The sequence below is a fragment of the Dictyostelium purpureum genome, assembly GCF_000190715.1.
Source record: "Dictyostelium purpureum unplaced genomic scaffold DICPUscaffold_19, whole genome shotgun sequence".
Taxonomy (NCBI): domain Eukaryota; phylum Evosea; class Eumycetozoa; order Dictyosteliales; family Dictyosteliaceae; genus Dictyostelium; species Dictyostelium purpureum.
In genome coordinates, this window is record NW_003519356.1 from 26,208 (window position 1) to 41,274 (window position 15,067).

A 15,067-nucleotide genomic window follows, 5' to 3' on the forward strand; every position below is an offset into this window, starting at 1 on the left:
AACAACATTAATAGTAATAAAAACAATATACTAGATTTTATGAATAAACAAAAACAACAAATATCCACAGCTCCACAACCACTACAAAATAAAAAATTACCAATTCAAACAATACCACAAAACCCATCTCTAATTCCTCAACAACAAAAAAATTTGAACCCAGCTCCAACAGCAAAACCTATTCCACAGCCAATTGTAAAACCAGTATCATCTCCTCCAAAACCGCAACTCCCATCACCCCCAAAACAACAACCAGCTTTACCCCCTCTTAAACAACCGGTACTATCACTTCCTAAACAACAACACCCATCACCCCCAAAACAACAACAATCACCCCCTAAACAGCAAATATCCCCTAAACAACAACCAATAATATCACCTCCTAAACAACACCCATCACCCCCAAAACAACAACCACAAAACATTAAAATAATAACTAAAGATCATGTGTCTCCCCAACTTGGTGGATATAAACCATATGGTGGTGTTACTTTAATAAAAAATCCAATAAATAATATAAATCGAATAAATAGTATAAACAGTGTAAATAATGTAAATGTAAATAGTATAAATAATGTAAATGTAAATAGTGTAAATAGTTTTAGCAATTCTACCAATAACAATAATACCAATAATATCAAAAGTAATGTTTTAAATTTTAAAAACAACTCTTTATTAACTAAACCCCCTGACCATAGTATAAACAATAACAATGTGAATAATAATAGTAACAATGGTAATAACATTAATGATAACGATAGTAATATTGATAATAATAGAATAACATACAACAGTATTTTGCAAGAAATTGATATTGAGGACTTTGATATTTCAACCAGCCAATTTGTGTGTGGTATATCTCAAGATATAAAAAAAGAAATAGGAGATTCAAAGAATGATGAAGAAATAACGGAAAAGGATTTAGAAGAGGCAGTTGCGCACAGCCAATCATTTTTAGATGAATTAAACTATAATTTAAGACTAACCTCAAAAAAACAACAGGATTTAGAAGAATCCTTTAATAACCCACAATACAGCGAATTTAAATCAACTTCATTAGCAACTCACACAACCAAAACCACGTCAAACGATTCCCCAATAAATACAAAAACAACAGATACTAAATCATACGTCAACAATACTAAAAAAATCATTCACTACACATTACCAACAATTGATAAAAATTTAGTAAGCAATGATATAACGGAATGCTGTGAAAAAATATTCAAATTACCAAAAACCGTTGGAGATATTTACAAAAGAAAAGGTTTAAGAAATCTGTATGATTGGCAGAAGGAGTGTCTCTCCAGTGACGATTTATTGTTGGGTAAAAATTTAGTTTATTCATTACCAACATCGGGTGGCAAAACAATGGTTGCAGAAATTATTTTATTTAGAAATTTATTAATTAGAAAAAAGAAGTCATTATTTATATTTCCTTTTGTCAGTATTGTAACCGAAAGAGTTCAAGCAATGTCAGAATTTGCATCAGCCCTTTCATTCCAAGTTGAGGGGTATTTTGGTTGTAATGGTACCATGCCGGTTGTACCGGGCCCAAGAATGCTAATATCAACTATAGAAAAGGCCAATATAATTGTTAATCAACTAATTGAAGATGGGTCACTATTGGATATTGGTTGTGTAGTTGTAGATGAACTTCATATGATTGGTGATGGTGATAGAGGAGAACTATTAGAAATTCTAATTTCAAAACTCTTGTTTATGTCAAAAGGTGAAATTCAAATTGTTGGTATGTCTGCAACCATTCCAAACATTCAAAACCTGAAGAATTGGATTCGTGGTGGTGTTTATGAAGGTAATTTTCGTCCAGTACCATTAACCGAGTACATCAAAATTGGAAATAATCTTTATGATAAAGATAACAATTTAGTTAAGACTTTAGAAAGTCCAAATGATAAAGAATCTCATACTCTGGAACTAATTTCTGAAATCATCCCAAAGCACTCAGTCCTTGTATTCTGCCCATCTAAAGCAATGACATTTAATTTAGCAACAAGTTTAGCAACGAAATTTCCAGAAAACATTTTACAAGATAAAAGAGATCAAAGAGAAACACTAATTCAATTATTAAAATCATCAAATGGAAGCAAAATCGATGAAGAATTAAAAAAGATGATTTTAGCTGGCGTAGCATATCATAATTCTGATTTGACAAATGATGAAAGAGAGGTTATTGAAAAAGGCTTTAAAGAGCGTAGTTTATTGGTTTTATGTGCAACATCAACTCTTAGTACCGGTGTAAATTTACCAGCAAGAAGAGTTATATTAAGATCACCCACTATGGGCAGAGATTTAATTGGCAATAGAGTATACAGGCAAATGGTGGGAAGAGCAGGTAGGGCAGGTATCGATGATTTTGGTGAATCAATTTTAATGTGTGAACCTCATCAAGCTGAAAAATGTAAAAAACTATTAAACTCTCCACTCGATCCATTGATTTCATGTATAAAATCAGCACAATCATTTCAAAAAATTGTTTTGGATTCAATTTGCTCAGGTATTGGTGATAGTGTAAGTATTTTTTTTTATTTAAATAACATTCATTTAACTAATATTTATTTATATTATAGAGATTTTCGATATTACATTTTTTATCATTTACATATTATATTACACATATTAAACCACCAAAAGGGATGAAACCATACGAGTATATGGAAGGGTTGGTTAAAACTGGAATAGAAACTTTATTAAAAGAAGGTTATATTCAAGAGATAAAGTTTGATGAAAATAAAAAAATGTACAAGAATGCCACATTAGATTTAAATAACAGACCCACTGAAGATTCAATTAGGTACGAGGCTACAGGCTTTGGTTTTGCTTGCTTTAGATCGTGTTTAAATATAAAAGAATCCAAACTGGTTCATGCAGAACTCCAAAAAGCATATCAAGGTTCAGTTGTTATTTCAGAACCATTACATATGTGCTACATTACTACACCATTCTTCAATATTCCAGAGGTCACTGACTGGAACCACTATATCAATTTATTTAGAGAAATTTTAAAGAAACCATCCAAAGCCAGAGTAGCCAATGTAATAGGTATCAGCGAGGAATATATGATTCAACGTTTAAATGGGTTTGAAGCAACCGAATTCAAAGAAGAACTCAAATATAAAAGATTTTACATAGCAATGGTATTGTATGATTTAGTACACGAACAACAATTATATATGGCTGCAAATAAATTCAAGCTTCATCGTGGCTCTGTTCAAACTTTAATGCAACAGGCTGGATCTTTTTCTTGGATGGTATCATTATTTTGTAAAAAATTAGGATGGATTGAATTGGAGCATTTAGTGAACCTCTATACCCAAAGACTCGATAAAGGAGTAAAATCCGAAATTATCCCTTTAGTCGAAATCAATGGTGTAAAACAAGCTAGAGCAAGAGCACTTTGGAATGCTGGTTTTAAAACTGTTAAATCAATAGCTGTATGTCCACCAGATGAATTAGCAAGAAAGGTAAATTTGGGAAAGTTTGGCGAAGGTCAAGCAAGAAATATCATCAGAGAAGCTGGGAAACTACTTGAAAAGAAAGCTGAAGAATTCAGAGCAAAGGCAAAAGAATTTGAACTTATTTCAAATCCTAATTAGAGTCATTATAAATATAGTTTATTTGAAATAAACTATAATTAATAAAATAAAAAATTGTAGGAAATACATGTATTTTTATTTAAATTTTATATATACAGAAAATTTTATTTATTTATTCATTCATTTATTTATTTATAGTTATTTGATTATCTTATAAATTGTGATGAAGCTGGTATGGCGACACTTTGTACACCAAATAATGGAAGTGATTGGAGGTCTACAGTTTCTTCAGATAAAAGATTTGTGGAGGTTTGAGGTAAACCCATTATAAACTTTAATGCATCTAAATATTTGATAGTGAGAATATATTTTGCAACATCTAGTTTCGAATCTTTACTGATACCAACTGCTCTTGAAATTTCCTTTATTGATCTAACTTCGGCAAGTGCTCCATTAATTTTAGCTTGTGCCAAACCTTTTGCCTTTGAAATAATTTCTTGGGCCTCACCCTCTGCTTTTTTAATCATTGAATCTCTTTGACCCTCACTTTGAATAACTTTAGTTTGTTTATGGGCTTTAGCTGTAATAATAATCTTTAAACAAAAACAAATATTAAATTAATATAACATATAAAATATATTTTGTTTTGTTTTGTAATTTACATACCTCTTTATTTTGGAGCTCTGTATTTTTCTTTTGTGCTAAAACTTGATTTAATGACATTGCCTCTACTCTTTGAATTTTAACAAAACCAATCTCTGCACCATATTTTGAAGCTTCGCTGTTCATTAAACCTGTTAATGCATTTAAAAGATGTGATTCCTCAATAATTTGATCAATTTCTAGAGTACCTGCTAAATTTCTTAATTGAGCTTGTAATAATTTTGATAAAATATTTGGTAAATTTACACAACTATAAATCATTTGTTTTGGATTTATAATTTTATATGATAAAACTGCATCTAAAAATAAAGAAGCATTATCTCTAGTGATAACATTTCTAAAAAAAAAACCAATAGTTAGTATGAGAAATAGATGATACCACCTGTATTATAAAGATACATACTGTTTTGGTAAGTCAATAACTTCATTTTGAGTTGAAATTCTTGTTAAATTTAAAGATTCTCTTAATTCTTTACCTGCTGGTGTATCGACATAATATGAATAATAAAATGTTTTTGGACGATCAATAAATGGAAGAATCCAATGTACACCTGCATGTAAAATAGTATGAAATGATCCAAATCTTTCTATGATCATTACTTCTCTTTCTTTTATAATCTTTAAACTTTTTTTAAATAATATAATAATGAAAATAAATGCAACGACTACTGGGATAATGATCCCAACAATCATACCTGCTTGAACTGACATCTTTATTGTTTATTTATTTATTTATTATTTATTAATTTATTATTAATTTATTATTATTATTAATAGTATATAAAAAAAAAAATTGGTAAAAAATATTTTTAGAAAGTTATTTAATGATTAAAATTATTTTTTTTTTTGAAAAATTAAAATAAAAACAAAAAAAAAAAATTAAAAAATTAAATTTTTTTTAAAAAAATATCAACTTAAATTTTTGATATTTATATAACAAAATATTTATTACTTATAAAACAATCAAATATTAAAATAATATTTTGTAAATAAATAAATAATGGATATTACCAGTTATTTATTATAATTTTGAAACTTTAATATTTTTTTTTTTTTTTAAATTATATTTTTTATAATTTTTTTTAAAACATTTATACATATTTTATCTTTGTGTTTTAATTCAGAAGACAGAAATAATAAATATTATTTCATTAAAAAGATAAAAATATAACAAATAATTATTTTTTTAAAAAAAATTAAAAAAAATTAAAAAAAATAAAAAAAAAATTTTAAAAAAAAAAAAAAAAAAAAAAAACGAAATAAAAAAAAAAAACGAGATATTGTAATTTTTTTTTTTATTTTTTATTTTTCATTTTTCACAGACCCTATTATCAAATATTATTTGAAATAGAAATAATAGTAAATAATAATGGTTTCAAAAGAAAATACAAAAGTTGCTACTGCAGCTGCCCCAACCGATAAAAAAGATAATAAAAAAGATAATAAAAAAGATAATAAAAAAGATAATAAAAAAGATAATAAAAAAGTTGAACAAAAACCAAAATCAAACAATAATAAAAATGATAAAAAACCAAATAACACTAAATTCAATAAAGATAAACAACCAGCACAACAAACCAAATCAGAAAAGAGTATGAACACTTTCTCAAATAAATTCTTTAAAACAGATAAAAAAGATGGTGCACCAAAAGACAACAACAATAATAAAAAATCTGAAAAACCAATAACCAAACCAAGAGATAACAAAAAGAATGAAAAAAATGAAAAGAATGAAAAGAAAGAAAAAAATGAAAAGAAAGAAAAAGAAGTTACCGCTAAACCAGTTGAAAAAGTTCAAGATGATAGTGAAGAAATTAAAATTGAAAAACCAAATAATGATGCTAAAAATCCAATGTTTACTAAAGCCCAAGGTTTATATAACAAAAAAGTAGAAGAATATCTTCAAGGTTTGTATTTGTTTTTATTTACTTTTTTTTAAAAAAAAAAAAAAAAATATTAATATTTCAATTATTTTATATTTTAGATTTCAATAAAAATGGTTCAAGAGATGATCAATGGAAAGAAAAAATTCAACACACTGGTACAATTAGAGATAGAATTTCAGCTATTACACTTTTAATCCAAAAAGCACCAATGTTCAGATTATCAAGTCTTGATATTCTTTTAAATTTAGCTGCAAAGAAATCTGAAAGAGAAAGAGATTTTGCTATTAATTCATTAAAAGATTTATTTGTAAATTCATTATTACCAAATACCAAATTAAAGTAATTATATTATTATTATTTATCACCACCATTTTCAAAGAATACTTACTAATATTTTATTTAAAATTAACAGACGTTTCAATGAAAGAACCAATATTGAAAGTTCAAAACCAATGGAATTAGTACAATGGTTTTTCGAAGATTTATTAAAATCAAGATATCAAGCTTTTATTAGATTATTAGAAGTTTTAGGTAGAGATACAGTCTCAAGAATTCGTATGATTGCCACTGCTACAATTCAATACCTTCTTTTAAAGAAACCAGAACAAGAAGAAGTTTTATTAACACTTTTAGTTAATAAAATTGGTGATGATGAAGGTAGTAATGCAAGCAAAGTTGTTAAGCTTTTAGAAAAGCTTATTGAATCACATCCATCAATGAAAATGGTTATCATTAGAGAAGTTGAATTATTTTTATATAGACCAAACAATGCCTCAAAAGCTCAATATAATGCTTTATACTTTTTAAATAAAATTCAAGTTGCTTCAGAAAAAGATAATACAAGTGCTGCCGAAATCAAAGAAATCTCTCACCGTCTTATTACTCTTTATTTCACCTTTTTCTCAAATAAATCAAATATCAACAGCTCTGCAATTTCATTATTAATTTTTGGTATTAGAAAAGCTTATTCATACACTAAAGATACAACTGTTATGTAGGTTATTATTTTTTTCGACAATCACATCATTTATTATATAAATTTTTATTAACTCTCTTTTTTTTTTTTTTCAAATTTAGTGATGACACCCAAATTAAAACTTTATTTAAATCATGTAGAAAAAATACAATTAATAAAGTAATTCAAACTTTATCCCTTCTTTTTGAAATTAAACAACACACACCAGTAAGTTATTTAAAAAAAATTATTTATATCCCTTTTTAAAAAATAATATTAATATTTCTTTTTTTTTAAAAAAAAATTATCAATAGGAAATCACCAATCAATTTTATTTAAATTTATATCATACCTTAAATAGATTCGAAAAATTATCACAATTTGATCAAACATCATTTTTAAATTTAGTTTTTAGAGCAATCAAACAAGATGAAAATATTGACAGAGCAAAAGCTATTATTAAAAGACTTTTACAATTTTCATTTAACCAAATTGTTTCATTCTCTGCCTCAACTTTAATTTTAATTTCAGAAATTATTAAATTTAATTCAGAATTTGGTTCATTAATTTCAACTAATCCACAAACCCCAATTAAAGAGCCAAAAGAAGGTGAAGAATCTTCAACCGAACCAAGTTATGATCCACTTCATCACGAACCATCAGAAGCTAATGGTCAATTATCATGTCTTTGGGAACTCAATTTATATTCAATTCACCAACATCCAACTATTAACCAATTCGCCAGAGATCTTTTACAAGAAAAACAAATTAAATTCCAAGGTAATCCAACAACACTTTTCACATTATCTGCTTTCCTTGAGAAGTTTGCTTTATCAAGACCAAAGAACAGAAAAGGTCCACAATCAACTTTACAAGTTACTAAATCTAAGATTGGTGAAGATTTCTTTACAGCCAAACCAGACGAACAGTTCTTAAACATTTACGGTGATATTGCTTCAACTTCAGGTGTCAAATCTAAAAAGAAATCATCATCCTCATCCGGTCAATTCATTGTCGATGATAAAGAATTAGATGAAGCTTTAGGTTACAAAACTGAAGATAGAGATTCTGATGAAGAAATGCTTTCAGATTTAGATGCCGAATACAGCTATAGTGATTTAGAAGCCTCAGATTTTGAAGATGAAGATTTTGAAAACGAAATTCCAAAAGCATCTAAAAAATTAAATAAGAAAAAACAAGATGAAGATGAAGATCAAGATAATGAAGAAGAAGGAGATTTTAATGTTGACGAAGAGGAATTTAATAATTTAGTTAAAGATGGTTTATTAGGTGATGTTCCAAGTGATTTAGATGACTTATTAGAGGAGGATGATGATGAAGAAGGTGAAGAAGACGAAGAAGATGACATCGAAGAAGATAATGTTGATTTAGATGACGATGAAGAGGGAGATGACGATATTCAAATTCCAGATTTCGGTGATGAAGAGGTCGAGGATGAAGACGAAGGAGATAATACTATTGTTCCAGATTTTGGCGAAGATGATGAAGAAGAAAATGACGAAGAGGAAACAGAATTTATTAAATCAATGAAAGGAAATGATTCATTTATGGATGCTGATGAATTTGCCTCTATGTTAGAAAATTCAGGTGGTGTTAAAAAGAATGGTAAAGATTCATTTAAATCAAAAGGTAAAGGTAAACCAGCCCCAGCTAAAGTTAAGCCAGCCCCAGCCAAAGGTAAATCAACTCCAAATAAACCAAATAATAAGAAACCTTTAAATAATAACAATAATAAAAGAAAGAGATTTTAAAATTTTATAAACTAAAAAAAAAATAAACTTAAAAATATTTAAAAAAAAAAAAACATTAATTACAAATTTACAATTTAAATATTTTACAAAAGATTTATTTTATTTTTTTTTTTAAATTTTATTTTGATTACATTTTAAATTTTTTATTAATCAGTTTCGACCAAAGCAGATAAATGAGCGATTGTACATTGTCTTAAAGCATTTATATTATAACCACCTTCTAGAATTGAAACCAACCTTCCTTTGGACCAACGGTCAGCTACTTTACGAAGTTGACGAGTAATTTCGACATAGTTTTCTTCTAACAAACAAAGCGAAGCTAAATTATCCTCTAAATGGGCATCAAAACCACAAGATATTAAAATTAATTCTGGTTGGTAATCATTAAGTTTGTCAATGATTGCAGAAAAAGCTTTTAAGAAAGAATGGGCAGAGCTCTTTGGATCTAAAGGTATATTTACAACATTGGACGAGGGGTTTATAGAGATTGAGTTATCGTCATCATTCATAGCCATTGAATTTGAACCACCGCTACCAGGATAGAATCCTTCTTCAAACATATGAATTGAAAGGAAAAAGAAGCCTTGGTCATTTGCTAAAATTTCTTCAGTTCCGTTACCATGGTGAACATCAAAGTCGATGATTGCAATTTTTTCTAAATTATATTTAAGTTGAGCATATTTGGCACCAATGCAAACATGATTTAAAAGACAAAATCCTTGAGAGCTTGTTCCTTGGGTAAGACCATCACGGCCAGCATGGTGACCTGGTGGACGAGCAGCAACAAATGCACTGGAAACATTACCCTTCATTACACTATCGATAGCATATAATGTTGCACCTGCTGATCTTTTGGCTGCACGTAATGATGATTTCGATATGAATGTATCACCATCTTCACAGTCTCCATTTGAGGAGCCGTTTGAATTAAATTGGTTAATTCCAGTTTGTGCACCATCATTATTTACATTGAGTGGTCTAATTTCGTTGCTATCTAGTTTTTCTGTAAGTTCATCAAGTTGTTTGAGATATTCTGGGGAATGAACTGTTAAAATCCACTTGTCATTGGCATCCTCTGGGTCATCTTTAATTATTAAACGGTCAGATTGTCTTGCAAAGTCATTGATTGCTTTTATAACGGATTGTAAACGTTTTGGTGATTCTGGGTGATCATCAGGCACACGATGCTCTAGACACATAGTATGGTAAACAGCTAAAACTTTTTTATCTTTTGGTGGTTGATAGAGTTGTAAGTTGTTACTATTATTATTGCTATTGTTATACTGTTGTTGGTGCTGTGTTGAATTATTAGGTGTTGTTAAAGATGAGGATGACCTAATATTTTCATATTTGTTTATTAAATCAGTGAGTTTATTAATAAATGGATTTGAGGTATCTATTAATGAATCATCATCATTGTTTTGATTGTTGTATATTGATGATTTCATTCTGTTATATGCTACTGAAAGAACATCGCAGTTAAAAAGGGTTTGTTGCATAACATCTATAATATATGTTGATAGTTGTTTTGAATGTTTCTCTACTATTGACTGATGATAGCTAATATGGATATTATATAAAAGTTCAAAGAATGAAAATACTCTTTGAACCATTCCAATTTCTCTTTGAATCGCTTTAAATTTAGTTTCCATACCATTTAATGTGCTTTCTAATGGTGCTAAAGTTTCTAAAAGACGGGCGGTATCTTGTTTGGCCTGCTCTAAATTTGATCCACTTGATCCAATGTTGCTGTGATTGTAAGAAATCATTTTTGATGATTCTACTATATTCTTTTCTATATTTTCCCTCTTCATTATAAAAGAATCGCGTATATTTGATAGTTCTCGTAATATAAATTCAAAGTTTTCTTCAATTGTTTGGGCTTGTTCTGAAAATACTAAAAATCTATTTATTTCATTTTCATCGAAATAAACTTCAGTTAGGGGTACGAATTGATCTTCCATCATTGAGTGGTGTTTTGAAATAGTTTGGTAGAGCATTTGGTAGTGTCTTGTTATATTGAACCCAGTAGAATCGATGCAACTTAAAACTGTTTTGCTTAATGGTGTATTGTATTGAGATTCACTTGATGGTGAGCCTAATATATTTAAAAAGTTGATAAGTTTTAATCTAAATTCAACACTAATTTCATTTGAAAAAACAACAATAGAGTTTACTAAACGTTTTAAACTCTCTAATAATGTTGATGATGGATTATAGTGTGTTTGAACCCAGCTGTATTGAATTGGTGCCCATATCTGTGAATCTATTGGTGATAATAAATCATTATGTCTTGATAAAATAGTTGATGATTGGTTGTTTGATTGATAAATATTATTTTGTGGTGTTGGTGGTTGTGATGGGTTTTGTTGTAAATGATGTTGTTGCTGTTGTTGCTGTTGTTGCTGTTGATATTGATGTTGTTGTTGATAAGTTTCAATTGTTGGCGATGGTATTCGTACATTATGATAAACTGCTGGTGCTTTGCTAGATACTGGTGCTTTAGTTGGAGGTGGAGTTGGTTGGCCATAAGTTGAATGAATCATTGTGGATGTAATATTATTTTTTGGACTTTGATTTGTAAATGATTGGTTTGAACCTGATGATCCACTTGATGATGTCATTTGTTTATTCATTTGATAATGTTTTAATGATTTTGGTGATAATGGTGGTTGTGGCGAAACTGTTTGTTGGTTATTATTACTATTGTTATTATTGCTATTATTGTTATTGGTATTAGTACTGGATTGTTTAATTGCTTGTTTGCTATTTGATAGGCTTGGTCTTGGTATACCATTAACTAGATTTTGGGGATTTATATTGTTTATATTGTTTATATTGCTTATATTGCTTATATTGTTTATATTGTTTATATTGCTTATACTATTATTGCTATTATTGTTTGTTGGAGATTGGGGTGAGGGTTGACCATTATATAGAATATTTTTATTTGATGGACTATTAATACTATTGCTCATATTGCTTATATTATTACTTAAAATTTGTAAATTTGAGTTTGGCGAGTTATTAATACTACCACTAGAGTTATTCATATTATTAGTATTGCTGTTATTGGGTATTCCAACAACTACAGGTTTTGTTGTTAATGTTTGAGCATTTTTTTGGGATTGTGATAATGATGATGATGAAGAGGATCTTGAACTATTAATACCCTGTTGTGATTGTGATAATTGTTGCTGTTGTTGTTGTTGAATCGTGGACGATGATAATGATGATGTGGAGTTTTGTGATTGCCTTAAAGAATTAATAACACTATTGCTTATACTATTACTAATTACACTATTATTATTCGATGATGATGAGGTTGTGGTTGGTAAAATTGGTACAAATGAGTTCGTTGTTCTATGTAAAAATGATACAGGTGATGGTGGTGATGGTATTGGTGAACCATTTGGTGAGCTATTACTATTACTATTGCTGTTACTTATGTTTGCTCCACTAAACAATGATGGAAATGGTGTTGTTGGTATCATCGATTGATCTAATATTTTATTTTTTTTGTATGGTCTTGTATTTGCTCTTAATTGATCTATTGTTGTTAATTCTTCTGGGCCACTACCAAAACCAATACTGTTTACAATTGTATCTGGTACTACTGGAGGTGGTTGAATAATTCCTTTTGACTAAAATAAAAAATTAATTAATTAGTTGGTTTCTTTTTGGGAATTTAAAATATTATAAAATAAATAAACATACAGTCCATTTTGTACCACATGCTTTACATCTCCATCTTTGTGCACCTTTATTGGTTTTACCTTTTCTTTGTGAATAAAGTACATCTTCAATTCTTGGGCAATGTACTGTACAATGACCTCTTGCAGCCCCAATACAACAAGCAGGTTTTTCTCCAACTCTACTAAGATCATTAACTTGATGAAGAGTTGACATCATTTTATTATTAATAGTATTGCCTTTATCAATTGGTATTGTATTTATGATTTATTATTATAAAAGTTTTGTAAAGCTATATTATTTATTTAAAATATATAAAAAAAGAGTCTTATTATTTTTAGCTGATTTGTTTATTACATATAAACTGAACTAATTATAATAAATTGGATTTATATGGGGAGTTTATAAAAAAACTATAAAATAATATTAAAGAAAAAATTAAAAAAGTTAGAAATAATGTGCTTTATTATTATTTAAAAAAAAAAAAAAAAAAAAAAATAAATAAATGAAAAAAAAAAAAAAACAAAAAACACACATACACACAATGTGCACAGAAGGGCTAAAAAAATTTTGATTAAATGGGTGCAAAGATAATGTGGGTGTGTGAAAATGGGTGTTTTTTTTTTTTTTTTTATGATTTGAAAATTAAATAATTTTGATTTCTTTGTATGGTAAAATAAAGATAAAATAGATTCACAAGTCTTTTTTTTTTTAAAAAGAAAACTATATTAAAAAAAATAACAGCAACAACAACAAATTTGATTGATTTTTTTTTTCATTAAAGTTATTTTAAAATGAAATAAAAAGACAATTAAAAAAAAACATATGATTTAATTTGTGGATTGAAATAAAATAAATAAAAAAAATTTAAATTGATTTAATTAAAATTTAACAAAAATAGAAAAGATACGAAAAAAGCAAAGTAACGTCAAATTGATTTAAAATAAAACTTATAAAAAAATAATAAATTTTTTTTTTTAAAAAGCAAGTATAATATTAATTTTTACAATAATAAAATTTAAATTATTGATTTTAACTTTTTTTAAAAAAAAAAAAAAAAAAAAAAAAGGTTTGATTTAAAAAAAAAAAAAAAAGAAATATTTAGGTTGGTAACATTAAATTTTATTGGTAAATAAGAGATAAATATAAGAGTGCTTGTGTGTGGAGTGTGGGCAGGTAAAAGGTGGTATTTTTGTTTTTTTAATTTGAGTTAATGTGTGAGTGTGGTTGTTTTTGTTTATGTATGTGAAAGAGTTGATATATTGTATTAATATGTAGGTGTATATTGGTAAAAATGAAAAAAAAGTAAAAATAAATGGTAGGTAAAAGGATTTTATGAGGTCAAACTTTTTTTTATTATTGTTTTTATGTGATACAATGTATATATGCATTTATGCGTGCATGCATCCACCTCCTTTTTAAAATAAAAATAAAATAAATATTTTTGATATAAGAAAACAGATACAAACACATATAATAAAAAATAAAATATTAAAGATTTATTGATAGAATAAATCTATTTTATAAATATGAGTTGTTTTTTTCTCTTAGAGGTATAATAGTGTCATATTAAAATAAAAAAATAAAATAATAATGATGATTTTTTAACAAAAAAAAAATTATAAACAATTTTATTAAAAAAAAAAAGAGGGAAATGAGGTTATGACAAATTTATTTATTATAAAACTATAAAATTAATATATATATACATTAAAATAGAAGAGGAATAAAAGATTTAAAAAAAAATGTTGAAAATTTATTAAAGTTTTAATCTTTGACAAAGAAATGATAGTAATATTAAATAAAAATATAAATGGTAATAATAATTATGGAAATAAAATAATAATATGTACAAATGTAAAAATATTGTAGTGTAGTTGGCTTTTGAATGGATGTATATGAATATTTTATAGTGTGTTTATATGTAAGATAACATATATAAGTGTGGGTGTGTGATTATAATGACTTCATAAGCCTGTGTTTAAACATTAGACTCTTCTCTAACATTATAAAGAAGAGTTGATTTTGCATATTATGTAGAGTTATTATTTAACCCACTTATTTTTATTGTTAAATAGTGATAAAAAATTTCATACAAATAATTTCTAAAAAAAAATAACAAAATTATAATTTTGAAAAAAAAAAAAAAAAAAAGAAATTAAAATATTCTATACTTACAATAAATTGTAAATTGGTTTTTTTTGTATTACCTAAAATATACTGTATTTAAAAAAACTATTAATATAATTGATTAATTTGAAAATAAAGAATATGAGCAAAAAATATAATAATTATTATTAAAACAAATGAAACGCACCACATAAATTCCAACAGGAAGAATATATATTTTAAAAAGAGCCAAGTAAAAAACAAAGACAAAATTAAAATTGATAATATTTTTTTTTTAAAAAAAAATAATTTTAAAATTATAATAATTAATATAAATTTTATTATTATTTTATTTTGGGTTTTTATTTTTTGAGGTATTGATCCTATCACATAAACCAAAGATATATATATGTATTGTTTATAAATTATTTT

The 15,067-nt window shown here is 26.7% G+C and overlaps 4 protein-coding genes across 4 annotated transcripts; 2 read left to right on the forward strand and 2 right to left on the reverse strand.

Moving 5' to 3' along the window:
* Positions 1-39: 39 nt before the first annotated feature.
* On the forward strand, positions 40-3,617 carry DICPUDRAFT_27081 (uncharacterized protein; the record flags this gene model as incomplete). Its single annotated transcript, XM_003284064.1, has 2 exons — positions 40-2,532; positions 2,592-3,617. The coding sequence occupies 2 exons, from the start codon at positions 40-42 to the stop codon at positions 3,615-3,617; spliced, it is 3,519 nt and encodes a 1,172-aa protein (XP_003284112.1).
* Positions 3,618-3,763: 146 nt separating this feature from the next.
* Positions 3,764-4,931, reverse strand: DICPUDRAFT_147869 (uncharacterized protein; the record flags this gene model as incomplete). The annotated part of the gene is made up of 3 exons (XM_003284089.1): positions 3,764-4,150; positions 4,224-4,557; positions 4,624-4,931. The coding sequence occupies 3 exons, from the start codon at positions 4,929-4,931 to the stop codon at positions 3,764-3,766; spliced, it is 1,029 nt and encodes a 342-aa protein (XP_003284137.1).
* A 658-nt stretch (positions 4,932-5,589) lies between these two features.
* DICPUDRAFT_75094 (uncharacterized protein) lies at positions 5,590-8,833 on the forward strand (the record flags this gene model as incomplete). Its single annotated transcript, XM_003284065.1, has 5 exons — positions 5,590-6,127; positions 6,205-6,445; positions 6,519-7,100; positions 7,184-7,289; positions 7,376-8,833. The coding sequence occupies 5 exons, from the start codon at positions 5,590-5,592 to the stop codon at positions 8,831-8,833; spliced, it is 2,925 nt and encodes a 974-aa protein (XP_003284113.1).
* Positions 8,834-8,979: 146 nt separating this feature from the next.
* Positions 8,980-12,745, reverse strand: DICPUDRAFT_147871 (uncharacterized protein; the record flags this gene model as incomplete). The annotated part of the gene is made up of 2 exons (XM_003284090.1): positions 8,980-12,477; positions 12,551-12,745. 2 exons carry the CDS (start codon positions 12,743-12,745, stop codon positions 8,980-8,982), a joined length of 3,693 nt encoding a protein of 1,230 aa, XP_003284138.1.
* Positions 12,746-15,067: the final 2,322 nt, after the last annotated feature.